The 24,430-nt window shown below is 37.4% G+C and overlaps 1 protein-coding gene across 1 annotated transcript in view; it reads left to right on the top strand.

Annotated features, from left to right (window-relative positions):
* The window catches only part of LOC111513274 (uncharacterized), a 206,061-nt gene that overhangs the window by 107,895 nt on the left and 73,736 nt on the right, over positions 1 to 24,430 (top strand). Inside the window, exon 3 of the mRNA XM_074176782.1 lies at positions 10,071 to 10,202. Coding sequence (XP_074032883.1) covers positions 10,071 to 10,202 — 132 coding nt within the window. The remainder of the gene's footprint in view (positions 1 to 10,070; positions 10,203 to 24,430) is intronic.

Below are 24,430 nucleotides of genomic sequence, written 5' to 3'. Positions count from 1 at the left end.
TTTGATTCATAACCTGAAAAACACGTATTAATGTGGGCATGATGGGATATCCAACAATCTCATTAAGGAATGTAGTCAGGAACTGTGTTTTCCCCTGGCTTTTCTAATGAATTTGTCAGTAGAAAAAGGGATTTTCCCAGACAAACTCAAGTCTGGGCTCATAAACCCAGTTTATGAAAAAGGGGACCCCCACTTTACTGAAAACCACAGAGGAATACGTCTTCTATCAAGCTTCAGCAAGCTTTATGACCCAGTTTATGAAAAAGGGGACCCCCACTTTACTGAAAACCACAGAGGAATACGTCTTCTATCAAGCTTCAGCAAGCTTTATGAATTGAATATAAGAAATCAACTGTTTCCATTTTTAACTATGAAAAGTTGCTAACTTCAAGTCAGCATAGTTTCACAAATGGCAGAAGGACTGAAACTGCTAGTAATAGAGCTATAGGAGTTCTGGGTCAAAATTCCATGTAGTTTCTTATGGAGCACAATTCTGGACCTTTTTGGACCTCCGATCGGAACCCTGTGGAACACCCAACTCGAGGTAGGCGTGACGTAGTTGTCCGTACTCCTCCACTTTTCGTCATTACCCAGTCGACCAATCAGAAGCTACCGCGCATACAGCGGAAAATTCAAAACAGTAAATGAACAATGTATGTTCTTGTTCAAACAGGAGTGGGGGAAACGTCATCGACGCAGGATGGAACGAGTATCGTAGCGATTTAAGCGTGGAACTCCGCCCCTCGGCCCCCTTGGTACTCCACCTAACCTATCGGCCCCTTGGGATTCCGCATCACCCCTTGACCCCCTTGTCACGTTCCAGTCACGTGATTTCAATTAAAAAAAGTTTATAGTTATGAGATTCGAACCTGGATCGTCCGCGCGGTACACATTGTCTTTAGCATCTACACCAACGTAAGATATTGAAGGTAACTGCGAATGTTGGGTATTTATAGCGTTAGTTTTGTCGGGAGTACGGACAACTACGTCACGCCTACCTCGAGTCGGGTGTTCCACAAGGTTCCGATCGGAGGTCCAAAAAGGTCCAGAATTAAGCTCCATAAGAAAATACATGGGATTTTGAGCCAGAGCTCCTATAGCTTCATTACTACTGCTTTATATAATTTTCAAGAAAACGTAATAACAGCCTTGGATGGAAAAGTCCAGATTTGTGGGTTATTTATTGACTTTTCTCGGGCCTTTGATTGTGTTAATCATGACCTCTTATTAATTAGGCTTGAGCGATTAGGTATAAGGGGTGTTGCATTGAATTTAATGAAATCATACTCGACTGATCATCAACATAATTCAGAGCCAATCTCTCATTGTTAAGCAGGGAGTTCCCAAAGGCTCAATTCTTCGACCTTTGTTATTTTTAATCTATGCTAAAGATCTCATTAATTTCCTTCTTGACATCTCTAAAGTCCAAGTAATATCATATGCTGATGATACAAATCTACTTATAACTGGTGAAGATACTACCGAACTTGTGATAACATCAGAAATGGTATACAATAAAGTAATGGAGTGGTCCGAAATAAATCATCTTACGGTAAATGTATCTAAAACCTCTTTGATGAAATTTACTTTGAGGGAAACTATGGAACAGTTTCAAATTTTTAAGGACAATGACATGAATGTATATGCTAGTGAAACGACTAAGTTGCTTGGACTAACAATCAACTATGAATTGTGCTGGGAACCACACGTCGATACACTTTGTAAAAAGTTAAGAAAAAATTGTTATGCGTTGAAGTTCTTATCAAACCATTGTGGAGTGCCAGAAGATGACAGTACTACCAACTGTCGAAAGCGCTCGCAGATAATTAATAGAAGATATAAAGCTTCAAAACCTTTTTGTAGAATTTAATATTGAAATACTCAAAATAAAGGAAAATTAGTTGCATCAATCAAAATTTACTTTTTTTATATTAATAACTTATGACAGTGTTCATGTCATTTAAATTCATTTCTATAATTATGACGTTTTTGTCAGTTTCTGCAGAAATGTATTCATACATTTATGCTTTTTAACTGAAAAATAAAGATTTATTATTATTATTACCTGCGGAAGGCGCCAAGGCAGTGGATTGATTCACAATATTTCGCAGTGGAATTGCATAATCACAAATGTCTTAACACATTTACCTTAACGCACATCATGACACTGTCATCTAGCAAATCGAATGCCTTGAATTTGTTTGAATTTCACTGTTTTCACTAATTTATCGAATGTTCATAAACTGAAACGATTTTACGACTTTGTTTTATACAGTGCGGTCCATTATGTATGGAATAAATTTATTTTCAGCGTTATTATGTACTATGTCAAAAAAACCTGAAACAGGTCGAAATTTATTCTTGAATTGACAATTTACAGTATGAAAATATCATCCCCCTCCAGCACCCCTTCTGAATTATAAGCACCCCCTCGAAAATTTTAAATAGCAAAAGGGGTCGTGTGGCACCTTGTTGGAAAGGAATTTTAGTCCTCTGTTCAGCTATATAAAGTTTTTTGCAGTTTGGTGCAATCATAACTGAAAAAATTGATTTTTAGGATGTAAAATTTTGAAAATGTTTCTAGGTATCACAAAACTTTACGTAGAATGAAGATAATAATGCCACATGTATTAAAAACTATTTCTTTTAAAGTAAACTTTTTATTCAGATGTTCAAGATACCTTAATGCATGGACAAAAACGGTGATATACAATAGTATGATACTTCCCCATTTGAACTATTGCTCCACTATTTTATACCTACCGAACCAACACCAAATTAACAGGTTCCAAAAACTACAAAACCGATCGATGCGTATCATTTTGTCATGTAGCAGACGCACTCCCTTAAAAACCATGTTGGACAGTTTAGGATGGTTAGCAATTAAAGATTATCTGTTATACCAGACACTTATTTTCATGTTGAAAATCAAAACAAGACGGGCACCTAAATACTTGATTGATAAAATAAGTTACAATTTTGAACTGCACCAATACCCAACCAGATCAAGAAATTGCTTTCACTTACCTCTAGTAAGGACGAAGACTTACCAAAATTCTGTCTTTGTTAAAGGATTCAAAGCCTAAAGGATATAGATTCTATTGACCTTTTCAAAAAGTAACAGGTGTAAGTAAGAGGTGTAACAGTTACACCTCTCGAAGCGAAGCAGTAACTCGTCTTGATAATGCCATCTGAGATGATGGCGAAACGTCGACTATCGAATAGTACACAACGGATGAACATCCGGAAAAACAACACATCATATATATATATATATATATATATATATATATATATATATACATATATATTCTGGCTATTGGCCTCATGATTAGCCAGAAACACGTGTCCGCGGTTTGCCCACTATTTTGGAGTGTTGTGTGTCCATGAATTTTCATTTTTGATTTATATATATATAAATATATATATTGACTTGACTAAATGCATTGTTGGACAACATATACGCGGCTTCTTCGAATTTTCTCCTAAAGCAGTGTTCCTGGGTTTTTCAGGGTTGTCAAATCAATTTATATTATATTAGACAATGGAAGTCCGAACTGATGAAATACAAACTACAACCTTTTTTACTCGCTTACAATGTAGCTTCCTAAAGGTTAAGGAATTTTCGAGAACACTTGACTACCTTTTGAGTTCGTCCATTACAAAAAAAAAAACAAAATCTCTTCTCTTATCAGTTCTGAAGTATTGCTAAATGATAATGCCAAATTGGCAACTCGAATCCACCCAGTTTCTCTGACTAAAACCGTCACATTCGCCTCACTTATGCACTTATTCGCTGTGGGTGCGATCGAGGAGTGCCACGAGGTTCAGCACGGGAGCGTTAGGCTCGTGCACGCTGCTCTATTGTTCGCGACATATCAGAGCGGCGGCAGGTGGAAGACGACCGCCTCTCGAGCGGGAAGTTATTGTTAAGGATGACGGCGCTCGATCTGTGGGTCTGCTTCGAACAAAAGCTCTTTGTTCCGTGATTTGATCACGGGGTTTCACTCTCATTGGGGAATTTGATGCGAGAGTGTTTTTGCGGATGAGGGGACGGATTCTCAATTGGTGAAAACTTGTAACACCATTCATGATAATTACATGTAACATGTAATTATGTAACAAATTAAAGAATCAACTGGAGGGTCTTCGTTACTCCTCCAGAGACTCCATCATGGATTTCTTTGAGCACCTCCCGTCGTCTGTTCCTGGTGTTTCTGACTCCGGTTAGTTTTGGTTTTGAAATTGCCTTTGGTTTTAATAGTTTTTTTGAATAAAAATACTTTGAATGACAAGACGAGGTTTTTATGTTTGACAAGTATTCAAATTCTGTTTATTTTTGCCAACTATTCAAAAAATCTCTGTCTGCTTGGTCAAGTGACACGTGAACCAGTGGACGGCTGTTGACAATGGATTCGGCTTCTATTAATAAAGTCTGCAGAACTTCGTCTCGTGGAAATTTTTCTTTGAGAATAACATTCAAAGTAGTTTTGATGGATCTAATGAGTCTCTCCAACTTCCTCCCATATGTGGATCAGAAGGGGGTATGAAATTGAATTCAATGTTGTCAGTGGCTAAGTTCGAAATTAACTTATTCTGGTCCAAATCTTTTAAGGCTCTCTTAAGTTCATTTGCTGCTCTCCTCAGGTTCGTACCATTATTGGGACACCCTCTATGACCAATTAGTCTTCTGATTGTCACTATTCCCGAATCTGTACTCAAAGAGTATGCAATTTCAAGATGAACTGCACGAAGACATGAAAAAAGATACTCCGTATCTTTTTTCATGTCTTCGGTCAACAGAAACATTCATAGGCCCAAAATAGTCCATTACGACTTTGGTAATAAAAGGTCGAACAAATGAGGTTAGACGAGAATTCGGTAGTTCTGGTTTTGCCCTTCTATTTTATCAAAATTGGCATCTGTTCCAACAACTTCTCACTGCTGATCTTATGTTTAGAATCCAGTAACGTTGTCTCACTTCATTTACGACATACTCTTGACTGTTATGCGCTGCTTTTAAGTGATAGTGAAAAATCAGCAATTTTGTTGGTTCGAGAATTTTTGGAAATTTTGTGTGATCAGGTAAATCATTTCAATACAAAACTCTACTTTTGAGTCGTATTATTCTTTCGTCATCTAGAAAAGGTGACAATTTGAAGAGCTTGCTAGAGGATTCAATTTTTCCAGCATTTTGCAGGTACTCAATTTCGTCTTGAAAATGTTCCTACTGAACATATTATCCATAAATTTTCGGCGATTTTTATTTCGTTAGGCATGAATTCTTTGTTGAATGGCGATTTTTTTCTTATATTACTGATAAATCTCAGCATCCAAGCCTTTGCACGTAACAACTTCAACCATGATGAAAATCTTGTTATATCTGGCAATACTTCCTTTAAATTGTCTTGGTTTCGGGAAGTAACACCAACAAATTTTCTCTTCACTTCAAAATTGTCAATCTCGTCAATACGGGTTCGAGGCCATTCCTCGCTGGGATCCTTCAGAAAGTTGGGGCCGTTTAACCATCTACTAGATTCCCAATAATGGTGATTATTTTCTCTTGTGGCTTCATCGGCGACCTTATCTTTCGTTGATACCCAATTCCAACTCCTTACATCAGTGGTTTCTATAATTTTAGACACCCTGTGTGCCACAAAAGGTTTGAAAATTGTTGATTTTGATTTGATCCGGCTCGAAGGACCACTTATGTTTCTGACTCCGGTTAGTTTTGTATTTTGAAATTGCCTTTGGTTTCAATAGTTTTTTTGAATAAAAATACTTTGAATGACAAGACGTGGTTTTTATGTTTGACAAGTATTCAAATTCTGTTTATTTTTGCCAACTATTCAAAAAATCTCCAATAAATTAATAGTACAGAAGCAAAATAAATGAAAGAAACATCTCAGATAAATAATCCGTAGGAACACCTGGGTACCAGTCTCTGGCGCTTTTTCTCTACCGTCTTCAGACTCTCCAACACCAGCTTCAGAACCCCGTTTGCCAAGGTAAGGGAGTTCCATTGGGCCCAGTAGGACTTAACCGCTGGCGAATAACCTGCTGCCTCCTGCCACGATGGTTTTTGATTACTTTTCTTGCATCCGATGACTAAACCAAGATCTGGGTTTTTCCCTTGGTCTCCCTTGATCTTATTGTCTTCCCAGTTGTCGTCTACAGCTGTAGTTCTACGAATAGCTGCTTTCTTCTCTTCTGCTCGTCGGCTTGCTGGATACAGGCTGACGATTACCCTTTTTTTCCCTAGCCCTTGTTTTACAGCCTCAAACTCCAGAGCTCTTGTCAGTGCATCCACGAAATGTTTGGGATGAGGTCCCAAGGTCAATGCCTGTCTAGTTCCTCCTAGAATGCCTGAACTGCTAACCGCTCCTTTATATTTTCCGGTGTAGCAGGATATGCCAGACGAACCAATCGAGCAATGTCGGCTTCAAATTCCTGTAGGGATTCTCCTGAATTCTGGCAGCGGTTCGTCAGCTGTGAATGGTAAACGTGCTCTAGGTGGGTCTGTCCATACCGCAGCTCAAGATACTTTATGAGTTGGTCATAGTCTTTCTGTTCCTGGGTCGTGAGGGTTTGCAAAATATTCGTTGCTTCCCCATGCAAGGCCAGTGTTAATGCTACCGCCTTCTCTCCTGCATTCCATCCATTCGCTCTGGCCGCAGCTTCGAATTGTTGGCGGTAATTTTCCCAAGGAGTTTTTCCGTCGAACTGGGGCGGCTTCATGGAGGTTCAGAACTGACTTTGACATTTTTCAGTTCTGGGATTGAGTTCCCACACCACAGAAACTGTGGTGTGGGCAGAATTAAAGATTTGGTTTTGCAACTTGTTAATTGTTTCTTACTGATTGTTTGTCATCTTGCTGATTTCTGCCTCAAATCCGCCTTTGATTTCATTCCCTAATTGTTTTTCCATTCTCTTCATTTCTGCCCCGATTTCATCTTTGATCTCCCCTTCGATGTCCTCCACTTCTGTGTTCATTTCCTTCCTGATTTTATCTATCTCTATCTCGATGGTTTCTATCCTTTCTTCGAGTAGACACGCCATACAACAAAGTTCGTTCTTCAAGCCTTCTGCATTTTCTAGAAGTTCTTCATTCAAGCTATTCGAATTTTCTAGAAGTTTATCTTTCATCGAGTTTGCTCATTATTGAACTCAAATCACCCCCAGAAACTTCGAATAAATATGTTTCGGGATCTTCTCCTGATTCAGTCAAGTTGTGCCACAGTCTCTTCTGGATTACTGATTTCTTTCCAGAACAATCTAGCTCCCTCTCCTCCAATTCTTGCTTCAATTCGGCGACATTCAGGTCCACTAGGCGCACTTTCCTCGAACACATTTTGTCTCTTGTCATTTGAATTCCCTGTTCAACCGCTCGACTCACTTTCTAAACTCAACTACCCTCTCTGGACCAGAAGCCGGCCTTTTATATCGGTAACGATCGTTCTAGAATTCTATAGTCCTTTCGGTACTCACCTAGAGTTTAATTGGCAGTTGCCGATGGCATTCCTTTCGCGGTGATGTCATGTGTTTGTCGCTGGCCAACATATCGGTCAGAGGAGGCTTCAAGTTCGTTACATCATGTACTAGTGATGTACTGTTTGGAACATTTGGTGTAGTAATCAATTTTATTGAAGTTTTTTCCTATCACCAAACCGTTATTTCAACACCTCGACACGTGTTTCGATCACCAAGTGATCAATAGGAAGATCAAACTTGATCTAAAGGGGGCTTAAGATCAAAGTTGACCTTCCTCTTGAAAATGATCACACCATACCGCTATTTTAACACCTCGACACGTGTTTCGATCACCAAGTGATCAAGAGGAAGATCAAACTTGATCTAAAGGGGGCTAAAGATCAAACTTGACCTTCCTCTTGAAAATGATCACACCATACCGTTATTTTAACACCTCGTACCACGTGTTTCGATCACCAAGTGATCAATAGGAAGATCAAACTTGATCTAAAGGGGGCTAAAGATCAAACTTGACCTTCCTCTTGAAAATGATCACACCATACCGCTATTTTAACATCTCGACACGTGTTTCGATCACCAAGTGATCAAGAGGACGATCAAACTTGATCTAAAGGGGGCTAAAGATCAAACTTGACCTTCCTCTTGAAAATGATCACACCATACCGCTATTTTAACACCTCGTACCACGTGTTTCGATCACCAAGTGATCAATAGGAAGATCAAACTTGATCTAAAGGGGGCTAAAGATCAAACTTGACCTTCCTCTTGAAAATGATCACACCATACCGTTATTTCAACACCTCGACACGTGTTTCGATCACCAAGTGATCAATAGGAAGATCAAACTTGATCTAAAGGGGGCTAAAGATCAAACTTGACCTTCCTCTTGAAAATGATCACACCATACCGTTATTTCAACACCTCGACACGTGTTTCGATCACCAAGTGATCAAGAGGAAGATCAAACTTGATCTAAAGGGGGCTAAAGATCAAACTTGACCTTCCTCTTGAAAATGATCACACCATACCGTTATTTTAACACCTCGTACCACGTGTTTCGATCACCAAGTGATCAAGAGGAACATAACGGTTTGGTGTTGGAAAAAAACTCCGTAATATTCAACACTAACGTCAATAAAACTGAAAATCCAGAACAACGATGTCACGCTCACGAAACCAGACAAAGGTAACACAGTCAACGCTATTCCTTTCTTTCTCTATAAATGTGGCCGTTCTTTTGACATGTTCATAACCTTTGCTATCTCTCTCACTTTAATTCGGCGGTTGTCTAGCACCATTTATGAACTTTGGTGATGTTTTTGTCTGTAGTTGCAGTTTTTGAACGTCCCGAATTTTCACCGTATTCCAAGCTCTTACGGCTCTTTTAAAATCAGCTGCCCAAAATTTCGCTGTGGTAAACTCATCTTTGATTTGCGTAGGAGTGTTGCCCCTCAAAAACGAGTGCTGCTAACTCCATGTTGAGGTCGGAAACCTTTTGGACCACCCTCGTATACTAACTGACTACGTTTCAACGTCATTCTGCTGGTCAGATTCTGTAGTGTCTAGAAAAGTTCCGTATTTTCCTTCGAATTTCAACGTTCAATCAAAGTGACCATTGCATGTTAGGCTAATATTTCATTCACCTGTTTTATCCGGCCAAGGTTCAACATGTGTAATTATTTTTCACATCTTCACGTTGCATGTCTGGCTGTGAATACAGTTTTTTTTTCAAACGTGCAAAGCTCTCATTAGTAGGTGTAGTTTATATCACGAGGCGTGGGTTGAAGCACACGTCATTTGCAATCAGAGTACATGGAAAAATCAGGGCAGCACCAAACTACTGAATCGCTTGTTCTAGCCTTTCGAAATTATAGCCGGTAATAAAATAAGTCTCCTATGCGCTTTGAGAATGATAGAACGTCTAGGAAACGTCATAAACTTGCGTTAACATTCGCACGTATAAATTCTGAAAATCCGTCCTGGCTATTTTTAGCAACGGTATATCTGGAACGCTACAGGTTGAACGTGCGGTATGCTGTAATATACAACTGGAAATAATTATTTGTCGACAGAACTATTTCGGCAAAATACTTGCGACACTGATTTTTCATGTTCGTATGAATAGTAACCGGAAATTATTGATGTGAACATATCTGGTTGTGTTCTTCAATGCTTGTTGTTACATATTGCATGGTTTGGCCAATAGTTGTTAGTAAATTCCACTTATCAGTCGTTATCTACCACTCTATGTGAATATAAGCGAGTAGAAAATAATGTAAATTTATAATAAAGCAATGCTTCTAGAAACAATAATGCCAATTTCGAAACTTCGTCTTTGGTGATTTTTCATTTCATCTCATCACTTGAATAGGGTAAATTCTTCTTCTATATCGATAGATGTTAAATCGTTAATGTATAGCAAGGAAAGTAACGGTCCTACTATTGAACCTTGCGGTACGCCATTTTTTATTTCGCCTTCTGATGAGGATGATGAGGTTTTCACAATCTGACTTCTTCTCATCTTATTGCATATAACTATTTCTGGATGTGTCCATTGAATTATTTTTCTTTTGTTTCAGGGTGTCCTTCGGTAGCTCCAAAGGTTCCATGGTGGAGACGCTTATATTCGAGAGTCCAGTACAAGAGGAGAGCGAACCCAGTCCAATACCTGAGAACTGTAGCCCGTTCCCATTAGATCACGACCAAACTGAGTAAGTTTATAGTTTTTCACTTCATGAGGAGGTGATCGTTTTTGTTAGCTCCACTTTTCCACTTCAAAATTCTGAAAGAACCTCAATATAATGAATACTGCAATTTAGGACCACCATAAATCGATACTTTACCACATAGACACCACTGTTATAAACATTTCTGGGAAAATGGACCCAGATCTGTTCCCTGAGGAACCCCTAAATATTTTTTCCTGCAAGGCTTGATCACCTTCTTCTTTTTTTGGGGTCCCTCAAGGACCCAAAGCAGTCGAAAGCAGCAGTACTTGGCTTGCAGCGCTTCTATAAACATTTGTGGGAAATGAACCCAGATCTGGTCCTTGAGGAACCACAAAATATTTTTTGTCCTGCAAGACTCGACCACTTTTTCTCTTTTCTCGTCAATAACAACAATCGAAGAAAGCTGTATTTTCATAAACATTCGTGGGATATGAATTCATATCTGGTCCTTGAGGAACCCCAAAATATTTTTTTTTCTGCAAGACTCGACCATTTTTTCTTTTTTCTCGAACACTGTTGTCAAACAAATAATTTGTCAATAACAACAGTCGAAGGAGGCGGTATTTGGCTTTTCATAAACATTCGTGGGATATGAATTCATATCTGGTCCTTGAGGAACCCCAAAATATTTTTTTTTTCTGCAAGACTCGACCATTTTTTCTTTTTTCTCGAATACTGTTGTCAAACAAATAATTTGTCAATAACAACAGTCGAAGGAGGCGGTATTTGGCTTTTCATAAACATTCGTGGGAAATGAATTCAGATCTGGTCCTTGAGGAACCCCAAAATATTTTTTTCCTGCAAGACTCTATTCACGAACATTATTGTCAAACAAACAGTCGAAGGGAGTGGATTTGGGCTTGCAACGATTCTATGAACATTCGTGGAAAATGGACCCAAATCTGGACCGTGAGGGACCCCAAAATATTCTTCCTGCAAGGCTTGATCACCTTCCTCTTTCTTTGAACACTGTTGTCATACAAATAAGTTGTCAATAACAATAGTAGAAAGAAGCAGTATTCGGCTTGCAGCGCTTCTATAAACATTCGTGGGAAATGGACCCAAATCTGGTTCTTGAGGTACTCCAAAATATTTTTCTTGCAAGGCTTTTTCACCTTCCTCTATTTTGAACGCTGTTCTCATACAAATAAGTTGTCAATAACAACATTTGAAAGAAGCAGAAATTAGGCGTGCAGCGCTTCTATGAACTCTCGTGGGAAATGGATCCAAATCTGGTCCTTGAGGGACCCCAAAATATTTTTCCTGCAAGGCTTGATCATCATTCCTCTATTCATTGACATTATTGTCAAACAAACAGTCAAAGACAGCGGATTTCGGCTTGAAGCGCCTCTATGAACATTCGTGGAAAATGGACCCATATCTGGACCGTGAGGGACCCCAAAATATTTTTCCTGCAAGGCTCCATCATCTTCCTCTTTTTTTGAACACTGTTGTCATACAAATAAGTTGTCAATAACAATAGTAGAAAGAAGCAGTATTCGGCTTGCAGCGCTTCTATAAACATTCGTGGGAAATGGACCCAAATCTGGTTCTTGAGGTACTCCAAAATATTTTTCTTGCAAGGCTTTTTCACCTTCCTCTATTTTGAACGCTGTTCTCATACAAATAAGTTGTCAATAACAACATTTGAAAGAAGCAGAAATTAGGCTTGCAGCGTTTCTATGAACTCTCGTGGAAATGGATCCAAATCTGGTCCTTGAGGGACCCCAAAATATTTTTCCTGCAAGGCTTGATCATCATTCCTCTATTCATTGACATTATTGTCAAACAAACAGTCAAAGACAGCGGATTTCGGCTTGAAGCGCCTCTATGAACATTCGTGGAAAATGGACCCATATCTGGACCGTGAGGGACCCCAAAATATTTTTCCTGCAAGGCTCCATCATCTTCCTCTTTTTTTGAACACTGTTGTCATACAAATAAGTTCGCAACGTGACAAATGGAACCAAATCTGGACCTCGAGGGACCCCAAAATATTTTTCCTGCAAGACTCGATCACCATTCCTGTATTCTCAAACATTGTTATTAAACAAATAATTTGTCAATAACAACAGTCGAAGGGAGCGGTATTCGGCTTGCAGTCTCCAGCACGACAGGAATGTGGCACTAGAGCGATGATTCATTCAGTACGTACATTACTTTGTTGTTGATATAAGTTTGTTTACACAGTACTTAATGAATGGGTTCATAAATAATTGGATGCGCTCCTATTTATTTCGTATACATCGCCATACGAATACGCACAAAGTTAACCTTCACCCCATTCAATTTCCTCTGAATGCGGTGTTGCCAGATCATGATATCGGAATTCCTCAAAACTGGGGTTTGATATTGGGGTTCTAGGAAATGCGAAAATATATTTAGGAAAAATTGATTGAGGCTTTTCTGGCCGAGATTTTCAGTGTTACTATCTTTCGGGTTTGAGGACCATCCTGCATCCTGACGTTTCGCCAGCACGAGAGGTATATTCATCTTGATGGTTCACCGAATCATCAAGATGAAGAAGCTGATTCGGTGATATTATTCATAAAAGTTAGTATGAGCAATCGGTTTCATATAAAAACCACCAAACAGTGTTGTAAAGAGTCAGATAAATTTTGGCATGCAAAATAGTGCAAAACAAAAGCACCGAAACAGCCCTTTATGACTTCAATGGACACATTACATCATATCTAATGGATCTAGATAACAAATTTCAAATATGTGTACTATTCATAGATTTTTCCAAGGCTTTTGATTGCGTGAATCACAATTTTTAGTCTTTAGACGAAAGTGCTGAGGTGTGAGTTATTTTGGTGAAAAAGTCTTCAATTTGCAAAAATATCCAGTAAAAATAGTTCCTCATAGAAAAAATTTAGTACAACATTCATGACTTTTGAAGTCTATTTTAATATGTTGTGTTTCTATCTGTAATTGTAATATGTTATTTTAAGTTGCAGTAATATGGCCATTGACTTTTTCCTTGTTACTGTATAAAGATATTTTCGAATAATTATATATGTATCAACAAAAGAAATAAAAACAATAACTATTATTAGGGATTGAAGGGGTTATATTTTTAGGAGTGATTTTTTTGGGAAAGAAAGTTTTTGGCTTTCTACTACTCCATTTTGATACAAAAAAAGAGGATGAGGGAATCTTCCAAAGAAAGGAAGGAAGTAATCAATTTGAAAATAAGTAACTCTATACATGGATGTGTAGATCATGCAAAGAAGTAACTTTCAGACACAAACTGAAAGAAAGTCCTCCTGAAACAGCTACTTTCATATAAACATTGAATTACACGAAAGAAAAAATTTTTTTCGAAACAAATACTTCTATATGAACACTGAATTATACAGAGGATACTTTTCTCTACTCAGTTTGTATTTCAAACATTCGTTGTGGAATAAAAATCAGATATCATTCACATGAGTTCTACTTTAAATGAATGGTAAAAAATTGCACTTACATGGAACACTGTCATCCTCACTGGAATACATCGATGTTTCGCCGTAAGACACTTGCTCTAAGGCTCTTCAGTACCAAATTGGATAACATTATAGAAAATACACACAATTCATTCATGAATTACGATTTTTACATGTATAGAGTTACTTATTTTCAAATTGATTACTTCCTTCCTTTCTTTGGAAGATTCCCTCATCATCCTTTTTTGTATCAAGATGGAGTAGTAGAAAGCCAAAAACTTTCCCAAAAATATTATTAGGGATAATGGACCTAGGTGTCTGAAATACGATACCTTTTGAAGTTCCTCTGTAACAAAATTCAGTTTAATTCAACTTGTTTTTGATCCATCACTTCTCTTCTTTAATGCACACTCCAACGAAATACCTATATCTAGGATATTTATCTCACTTTGGCAACGTCGCTTTTACGATCGAACACCGTCCGGTGGCCCGCTCTATGAGATGTTCATTCAAGTTTTCCACACCTCGCTACGCTGATCCGCATTACAGTTACCCACTTCGAGGTTTACCAACATAGATTGGAGCGCCATGTGCTTGGAACGCTAACTAAACTGGACCGTCCATAATAGGCGTGGCTAATGGGTTCGCGCCGTTGCCAAACCTATCGATTTAGAAGAAGAAATTCTTCTAATACAGATATTTAGCTAGAAAACTGATAATAATAATAATAATGATAAATAATAAATATGCTTTATTGTACATGAAATCAGAGTATAAGCTAGTAGAATAATAAAAATATCTCTTGATCAGAAAAAGCTTGCAATACATTATTTGTCCTTTGACTTTCTTAGTTGATCTATCATTTAGTACAGGAGTGTTTCCCGAAAAATTGAAGATCGAAAAAGTTGTACCTGTCCACAAAAAATCGGATCCATATCTTTTAGAGAACTAGATCATATCTAGTTTCTCAAAAATATTTGAATATGCATACCTACATCGTTTACTACATTCAATTGAGAGGCGTAACATTATCTCCCCGTTTCAACATGGTTTTCGATCCAATATGTCCACTATTACTGCTGTGACAGCTTTTTACTACAAAATCTTGGGAGTATGTCCGTTTCGTCTTTGACCAAGGCGTAATAATGACCAAATTCAACGCCAGAACCACAGTGAACAATGACTGCATGAATATTGTAATAGTGATGAAATGTTCATCTATTTCCAACCTTCGAAAGAGTCTCTTGCTTCCGTCAGAGGTTGAGTCTTGTTTGAAATTCATCAGTGTTATTATTAGATTGACTGGTGCCTCAGCTATACTTGTTTCCTTATCAGTTAGTTTGGCGCATGTTTGGCAATACAGTAAATCATCACCTGTTAAAAATTCCATTTTCAGGTGATTTAACAATAAACTTTGCACTTATTGTTGATTTTAATTTAGGATTATAATAATTTGTATTCGTTACGAATTAGCATTTTTACATTTTGTATTTTCTAATTTATTCTTTCAAAACACAATTTTTCATTTCATTTATGTTTTAATACACTTATCCGAACTATTTTTTTAATATCAATAATATCAATATTCAGTTAATTTTAATTTTATTTTTTACATCCATAGATTTAAAATCTTTTACCACCTTTTCATAGACAATAGAAATCCGCACAACAAACCGCATTCAGACAAATGGAGACTCAGAGACTCAGTAATAATGATAAATTTCCAGTCGACGTTGACTTGTATTTCGATGCAATTGTTTAGTAATAGATTAGATTCCATTGCAACAGTAACGTAGCGCCAACCACCATACCTTTTCAATTTCAGTCTATCGCCTGGATTGGCGTACATAAATCCTTCATTATTATTTTCAATCGGTTCACAAATGCCACTATTAGTCAAAGTTGAAGGATTCGTTATTGATGGTAAAAGAACGAAGTAACAATTTTTCATGAAAAAATCTGTTATTGAAAAACTAACTACTGTTGCTGTTACATGCTACTGAATTTGCCAGGTTTCTCAACATCAAACCAGTTTGTGTTGGTTCATTTATTCAACGATTAAGTGATTACGGTGGAAAGGTCGAGCGCATCAGTAGCAAATATGAATAGGAAAAGATAGTGAGTGTTTTGAGAATTACGTAATGTTCACGCTGATTTCGGTGATGTGCTATTTATTAACACAGTAAGTTTTTCCTAGAGGCTCTATGTCAAACCTCAGCATGTCCCTGTGTTAAAAGAAATATGCTGTCCGTTCAAAAAATGAGGTGAATTTTCATTTTTCTCAAAAAATATTTATTTTTCCCTCCGAAGTAGTCCACTTCAGATATAATACAACTGTGCTAGCGTTTTCCCCATTCTTTGAAGCAGTTTGTGCATGCACTCTTTCACGGGTCTCTTCTTGAGAACAGAAAAACTGGCAAGTTGGCAAATCTGGTTAATACGGTGGCTGAAGCATGATTACGGTGCTGTTTTTGATAAAAAAATCACGAACAAGCAACGGCGAGTGAACATGTTTATTATCCTGATGCAAAATACATGAATTATTTTTCCACAATACCGGTCGTTTTCTTCATATTGCTTCTCGCAAGAGGGGTATAACTTCAAGATAATACTCCTTATTTACCTTACGACCATGTGGCAAAAACTCTTTTTTTTAACTTAGAAAAAGTTTAATCCTATGTCACATAGTTAAAAAACGTTTACTCTAATCGAAGAGTCTAAGAGCCATATCATCATCAGACTCTTCAGGTTCTTCTTTTCCTCCTTGGCAGTTCAGCAGCAGCTACAGCTGCAGCTGAAGTTGCAGCACCTCAGTAGAACTTTCAGAAAGCTGAAGAACCATACACAAAAATGATCTGACAAGTCATAGCATCGAAGTTTGGCCAGCAAACCCTCATCTCACATACGGCCAAAGGCCTTGGAAATAACAAATCAAATCACTTTATTCATCCTGTAGGTATTCATCCTTATAGGATAGATCAAATAGCATTGAAATAATACTTAGAGTAAAATTAAACCAGACATACTTGAAAGATTGTCATATGCATACAAAACACATCAACTTCATTCAACACCAGCTTCATTAAATTAATGTGATAGATAAATAAAATTACGGAAGATTGAGAAATTCATCTATATTATAAAAATTATGTTCTAATAAAAACCTTTTAAGGGTGGTTTTGAAAACCTGAATTCTATAGGTAGTTTTCAATGAGTCGGGCAGTTTGTTATAAAGTTTCAGCCCCAAGTAAGAAGTTGAGTTAGCGGTTATATTATATCTGACAGGATTTATGTAAAAATCATTGTACTTTCTTGTATTAACATTACGGTAAGATGAAATGCGATCATACAGAGTGGTCCAACGAAAAGTATGCACCTTGCTTTTCTTCTTTTTTTGTAACTTAACGCAAAAATGCCCGGACAGGTCAATTTTGCTTTTGAGGGGGACACAATTTATATGTATTCTTCTACCTGTGCCTTCAACCCCTTAGCGAGGGTGAGTAACAACCCTAAAATTTCAAATGGAAAGTGGGGTCGAGTGATAACATTGGTTCTCTGATTAACGCCTGCTAAAATCCGTATATTTTTTTTGGGCAATAAAGACATTGGAGCCAATGAAGAGCTTCCCCAAAGACAATGCCATATCTGATTCTAGATTCTATATATACATAGTAATAATTTACTAACTGTTCAGTGGTTAATAATGGCTTAAGATTTCGTATCAGCTACGAAACAGAACTTAGTTTCGATATCAGTTTATTGCAATGACTCTTTCAGACAATCATCTAGCGTGGGTTCCAAAAATTTACATTCATCGGATAAAGAAAGTGTGTATTCATTCTCATTGATTTTAATTTCTAGATTTGAACAGATTTTTTGCCTGTGATGAAACCGTACTAATAAAGTCTTTCGAGAATTGAAATGAATTGAGTTGGCGGCACACCATGAAAACAAATGATTTGACACCGTGTTACAATTTTTTTTCAAAATTGTGTCGTCTTTGTCCGAAATCAGAAGTGATGTGTCATCTGCATACATAACGCACGTATTCTCAGCAACCGCGGTCCCAACATCATTACAATATAATATAAATAATAGCGGTCTCAACACTGATCCCTGAGGTACTCTTGACTCTCCATGTTTCTCGATTGCGTTATTCCATACGACATACGACAGAAGGTCGCCTGTTGATCTTTGTTTTCGAAAGTCATATTGATGATCGCTCAAAATTTTCAAGCCCTTCCAAAATTTTCACGAATATGGTGTTTAATGATTTTCTGCATGATTTTTGAATCACTGGTCTAAACTTATTTGGAAGATTTTTCTTGTCCTTTTTGAAAATAGGCTAAACGCGAGAAACAAGAAAAAACACCCATGCCTTGTCTTCAAAATATTGGTGTTGTTGATATGGAGCTGTTTCAAAATTTGCCTGCATTTTTCGGCATCGTGGATTTTAGTGGCGGGAATAGTTGGTGGTGTCTTTTTCAGAAAATCGACTCAAATTGTTCAGCTAGTAGATCTGCTTTCTTTTTAGATGTTGTTGCAATTTGAACCACCCGCTTTTATTAGTGGTGGAATTGTAGATTTTGTAAAGTTTTGATTAACAGCTTTAGCTTCCGACCAGAGGGATCTAGGGGAACAATGTGGACTGAAGTCTATCCAAATCCAAGATAGAGTAAAACAAAACAAAACCGAAGCGTGATGTTCACGTGATCGCCCAGTGTCAGATGGAAAGGGCAGCGTTCATTGGTGAATTCGCCTTCTTGGTACGAGTTCGGTACCAGCACAGGGTTGTAATCAGTCATTTGTGTGGCGTGCGTTATAGTGTATTGTTTAAAATTGTTTCCCAAGATGTCCAGTACAGACACTGCTGATGACACTGTGAGCTATCCTCTGAGTCCGGCCAGGAAACGATCCAAAAAAAGACATTTGAGTGTTGAGATGAAAGAAGTGATTTTAAATGTGTTCAAGAAAGAGATGAAAGAAATTGAGACAAAGACTGTCGACGAAGTCGTATCGAAAGTTTCCGATAAAATTGGAGTGTGTTGCGCTTCGATTTACAATGTTTTACGGGATTATAAACAAAATCATACATTTTCCAAACCGAATACAAATCAGAATCGTCAAACCATTATAAAATCAATAGATGATGCTGATAAACATGCAATCAGAGGAAAGCGCATGAGTACTTTTTCAGAAATTAAATACCCACGATAGACAAAGTACTCACAGAAATAAATGAAGGTGTTTTATTGCCAAGTTTTAAGCGGTCAACATTCCATAAAGTATTGAAACATTTGAATTTTGTATGGAAAAAACGAGGGCGCAATAGTTTATTATTGGATAGAGAGGAAATTGTGTTATGGAGGAGAGAGTATTTGACCAAAATTAAATATTATAGGGAACAACGGAGAACAATTTATTATAAGGATGAAACCTGGGTTAATGCTGGTCATACTATCCCTAAAGTATGGGTCGATGAAACTGTGACCTCATCTAGGAGGGCCTTTCTAGATGGACTATCCACCGGATTAACAAATCCATCAGGTAAACTTATATTTATATTAAGACCTGCCTCAATCTCAATATAGTAACCCTCGTATTTTTTTCATTTACTTACATACCTCTTCAAAATTTCAGGTAAAGGAAAACGGCTTATTATTTGTCACATCGGCAATGAGAATGGGGTTGCTGAAGAGCTGTGGTGTTTCGAGTCGAAGAAAACTGGAGATTATCACGAAGAAATGAACGGTGAATCTTTCGAACAGTGGTTTTCCAAAGTACTACCCCATCTGGAGGATAATGCTGTGATTGTAATGGACAATGCACCTTATCATTCGCGTCGGTTAGAGAAGATTCCGGCAACGTCTTCAAAGAAGGTTGAAATCCAAAATTGGCTGCGATCAAAGAATATTAGCTTTGAAGACTCAATGCTAAAAAAACAGCTACTAAAAATTGTCAAGGAGCGCAAGCTTGAATACCAAAAAAATATAGTCGATGAGATGGCAGCAGGCCAAAACAAAATTGTCCTTCGCCTGCCTCCATACCACTGCGAGCTCAATCCCATCGAGTTAATATGGGCGAATGTGAAGAATTTTGTAGCTCAGCATAACACCACGTTCAAAGTACTTTTTGATGAGGCTTTGAAAAGAGTCACAGCGGAGAAATGGGAGAAGTGTGTTCGGCATGTGATATCGGAAGTCGAGACAAAGATGTAGCTTGATGACATAATAGAGGCACAAATCGAGCCACTGATAATTCAGATTGGTGAGGATGACACTACTGATGGAGAGACAAATTCATCCAGTTGAATAATTTTGATTAATATCCCTTTTGATTTTACATAAAATAAAAATTATCAATAAAGAAATAATTACTCCTCTTTTCATATAATGCTTGAGTGCGCTGTGAAAAATCCAATGAAAATCTATCTATCAATATTATCTGCATTTTTCCCGTTAAACTGCAAAACTTGTGCATTTCACTCGTTATTATAAAAAAGTTTTCCTAAGTATGATATAGCATTTGCGATCAACAAGATGTTGGTTCTGAATACGACCCTGGCCAATTCTTGGGATTTTCAATATCACGTGCGTAGGGCATGTCAATGTTAACATCCACTCTATCTTGGATTTGAATTTGCTTTAGTTTGTTTCAACAGAACTGACCACGCTTACTTTTTGGCGACTGGGAATTCAAAATCAGATGCCAGCGCCATGATGGCGAAAGTGCAAAACACTGAATAAGTGTAACAGTTATCTGAAGGTTTTTCAATCATATGAAATTACTGAAATACTAGCGGTTTTCTATATCTTTTCGCTCAACCGCAAAACCACATCAATCAAGAAATTAACAAAAGTGAAATACCTTTGATTATCTCTGAAAACCACTTCAAAGATTGTGTTCTTTTCCGGAATCGATACTTCGAGATATTATTGGGGTAAACTTGCAGTAACTGGCAAAGAGCCAACGAGGGTAGCGAAATAGGTCGAAACCGACACACCCCGTTGACGATAAACTGTGTCAGAGTTGTGTTGATGGAGTCATCAACTCGTTTGCATTTGTCCCACCTACCTCCCAAAAATGGAATATCGTTGATGGAAATATGCGTCTGAGTCATTAATTGAATTGTTGATTAGAACAACTTGGATGGTACATATATGTCATTTCTCCCATCAACTTTTAAACAGTAGGGTTTGGCAGATACCCATTAGATATAATGACTTTTCTGGCTAATGCCGCGACGGATATTGAAATACATACAGACATTTCAGCGAGTTTTCCCAGAGATTTGCTCTTTTCCACCAAGCAGCGATCTATGCTTCCAATCTTCGACCGTGGCTTATTCCAGAAACCGTAGAAAACTGGCTGGTAGTTGAAAGATGCTTGTAGAGCTTAGTTATCCACTATTTTCTCAAAAGGTATTTTGTCAATTAGTTTTTTTGAATTTGTCTACATGTTCAGTGCCGTATTTCCAGTTAACGTGTGCTTATTTGGTCATTAGGCGACTGTGCTGTAATACTATAGCACCTACCGTTTGGCATTGAAGCATTTATATATCTTTCAATAAAACGCTTGCAGATAGTGGTGGGATTTTAAGTTAACAGTATAGTTTATCCATTCCCAATTGGAACGGCAATGAAAATAAGAGTACAGTCATAAACATTTCTTGCCTGTGGCCCCTAGTCGCCCAGATAGTTAGTAAACGCGCTATCAAATGTAGTTGAGGAATAAAGGCTCGGCTAGCTGGACTGGCCTAATACTAATTTTTTGTCCGTTTCACAATTTTTCTTTATCAGTGCAGTGTGTTCGTGGGGTTACGTAAGGTAGTGTGTGGTTTTGCAAACCGATTTTTGAAAACTTTTTCTAGAGATCAATCACCCTAACACCAAACTGATATTTTTGCACTTGAGGCACGTTTCGCCAACAAGGTTAGCATCTTCAGGAGAAGCAAATTGATACTGAATATAAAGACAAGGGTAGCTGTTTATATACCTAAAGTTTCTTGGTCCGATGTGGACTTTGTTTGTTCAGCGAGTAATTTTAAATATTCATGAATGCTTGAAGAAGGAAAACTGTCACATTTCACAGAATGCTATTGTGAATAGAATATGCAAGTTAACGAAACTATCTCGTTCGAGAGTTCTTCGAGTCATCAAAATAGGGGATGTCATTGACCATGCAATGAAACGAAAACAAAGGAATGAAACATTCGCAAACGTTGATGGTGCTACAAAAGATGTGATTCGGCGAACAATTTATGGTATATACCAAAAAAATGAAGTACCGACCTTGGAAATAATTTGGTTTAAATTACTCGACTATCCCGATTACAATTACAAATCTTTCGAAACTCTATTGTCTTGTGGTTTCAAATACAAAAAAATGAACAATCAGATGGTCATAATGGAATCGACACGCATTGTTCAACTCCGACAAGAAGTTTTGAGGCGAATGAAAAGCTACCGAGAATCCAGCAGACATATAATCTACCTCGACGGAACTTGGTTTGACACCCATGATGTTGTCAAATATGGCTGGGTAGACGAAACCAAATATTGTGCTTTGAACACACCTTTTTCAAAGGGAAAACTTGTTGTAATTTTTCATGCCGGGAATGAAAGTGGTTTCGTACCTAACGCTTTGCTTCTGTCGGCCAAAAATATAAAAGATTCGTCTGCTGATTACCAGGGCTTTATTCGAAACCTGGTTCAGTGAGCAGCTTCTCCCAAATATTCCTCCAAATTCGGTTATTGTTATGGATAACGCTTCGTATCATTCTAGGTTATTGACTAAAGTACCAAACAATAACACAAAAAAGCAGATATTGTTGATTTCATGCGAAATCATGACATGGAAATACCCGAGAAGATTCCAACGAAAAAGGTATTACTGGTGACCATAAAACAACGTAATATCAAAAAAGAGTATATTATTGATTCGATGTATGAAATACGTGGTCATATTCTCTTACGTTTGCCTCCATGATATTGTGTGTTCAATTCAATTGAAATGGTTTGGGCCACAATGAAAGAAAGCTTGCGGAAATGTAATCAGTCACCGACTTTGAATGCTGTGGTGCTTGACAATATAAGGCGAGTGGTGAATGAAGTAGGTAATAGTGATGTGTGGAAGAACTGTGTGGCCCACGTTATAAAAGAAGAGAACAAATATTATGTGCAAAGTTCCATAAATCCGATCGTTATTCAACCCGATGATGATTCCACCTCATCCGAATATAGCGAAGAAGAATTTTGATTTTTCTAGCAATTTTGTTGGCCCTTTATTATTTTGTAAATATATGTTTGACGAGAATTCAGTGTGATTATTTGTGTTTTCATTGTGAGTTTTCGACTCGGAAGTCAACTACCTTGAATTTCGAAGTTTTTCATAATTACCCATGGTTCAGTTAAGATAACTTTTTCATGGGGAGATCAATTGCTATGATTGTAAGAATTAGTAACTGAAAAAGTACCACTGAAAAATAATATGCCGACTCCTATGTCGAGGCGGGAATTCCTTCTCTGTGCTGTTCCAATTGGTATTGGAAATAGTATACATGAATTTTTTAATGCAATTCACGAACGATACAGATTGTCCAGAAGAGTATGACCAACATCTGTATATACTGGTACACGAAACAGAATTGTTGAAATGGGTACCATGAAAAAATGAGAGTAACACAAGGGGCGAAGGAATGGACAAGTCGAGTCAGCTTCCAAACAGAAAAAACGAAAAGAAAAAGGGGAACGTCGCCAAAAAATTATGACAAGGTAAATCAGAAAATGTATCTGCTTCGAATGAACCAAACAAGAGTCGACAATTTCGAAAGAGTGATGGTGTTTTGACCCACGATTGTTTTATCGTGAGTATGAACGCTCAATGCACACAAGAATTACAATAACTCTTGTGAAAAGATAGGATAAGAAAAATAACTGTTAAGATGTACCGTAGACAAGACAAGATTTAATTCTAACTGTACTCTTACAAAGTTTGAATCGTAATGAAATTAATTTAACACAAATGCAATGTTTCACATCGGTAGGTATTTTAGAAAAGGGGTCGGATTTGTCTTTGGAGGGATAAACAAAGAAACAATGGTTGGATTAACATAGTTAGGAGAGATCATAATAGCGGGTAATTCCTAAGATAAGAGATACACGGAATAAATAAATAATTGAAAAGGTACGGGTTGCTTGAGAAAGGATATTGGAGAATATTGAATTTCATGAGCATAAGTGGATTAGAAAGGCCCGTAAATTTGAGACCAACTGGAAAACCCCAATTTTAAATGATTAAAAATCAAATAACTACTATACAAAATTATTTGAAATCCCTGAAACAACTAAAAAAGAAGAATTGAAAATGAATAGCTGAAAATAACAATTATATTAACCAAAATAAACCTGAAATGAAATAATAGTGAAATAAAATACAAGTGAAAATAGAACAATTAAATAAATAAAAATAAAAAAATGAAAAAAGAAAATAAAAATGAAAAGTGGAGAGATTCCAAGTCACGTTAGTTCACGACGTTTCGATTGTTAGTATCTACAATCGTCTTCGGGTGATGACTGGACTGATTCCTCCGAGAGATGACTATTTATAGGTCGTTAGAGTACTTTCACTTATCCCCGCTTTCCATTTTCCGCTTCACTGGTTCCGTGGGAGATAACCGTTTTGGCGGGAGTTGGCCATTTTTCGCTTGATGATGGGTTTCCATATGTTGCGTATTTCTACGCTGGCTTGGCTTGTTGGACAACATGTATGCGGCTTCCT

The sequence above is a fragment of the Leptinotarsa decemlineata genome, unplaced genomic scaffold (genome assembly GCF_025532065.1).
Source record: "Leptinotarsa decemlineata unplaced genomic scaffold, Ldec_3_MD MMD2_tig00002082_RagTag_RagTag, whole genome shotgun sequence".
NCBI lineage: Eukaryota > Metazoa > Arthropoda > Insecta > Coleoptera > Chrysomelidae > Leptinotarsa > Leptinotarsa decemlineata.
This window is presented reverse-complemented; position numbering and strand designations above follow the sequence as displayed.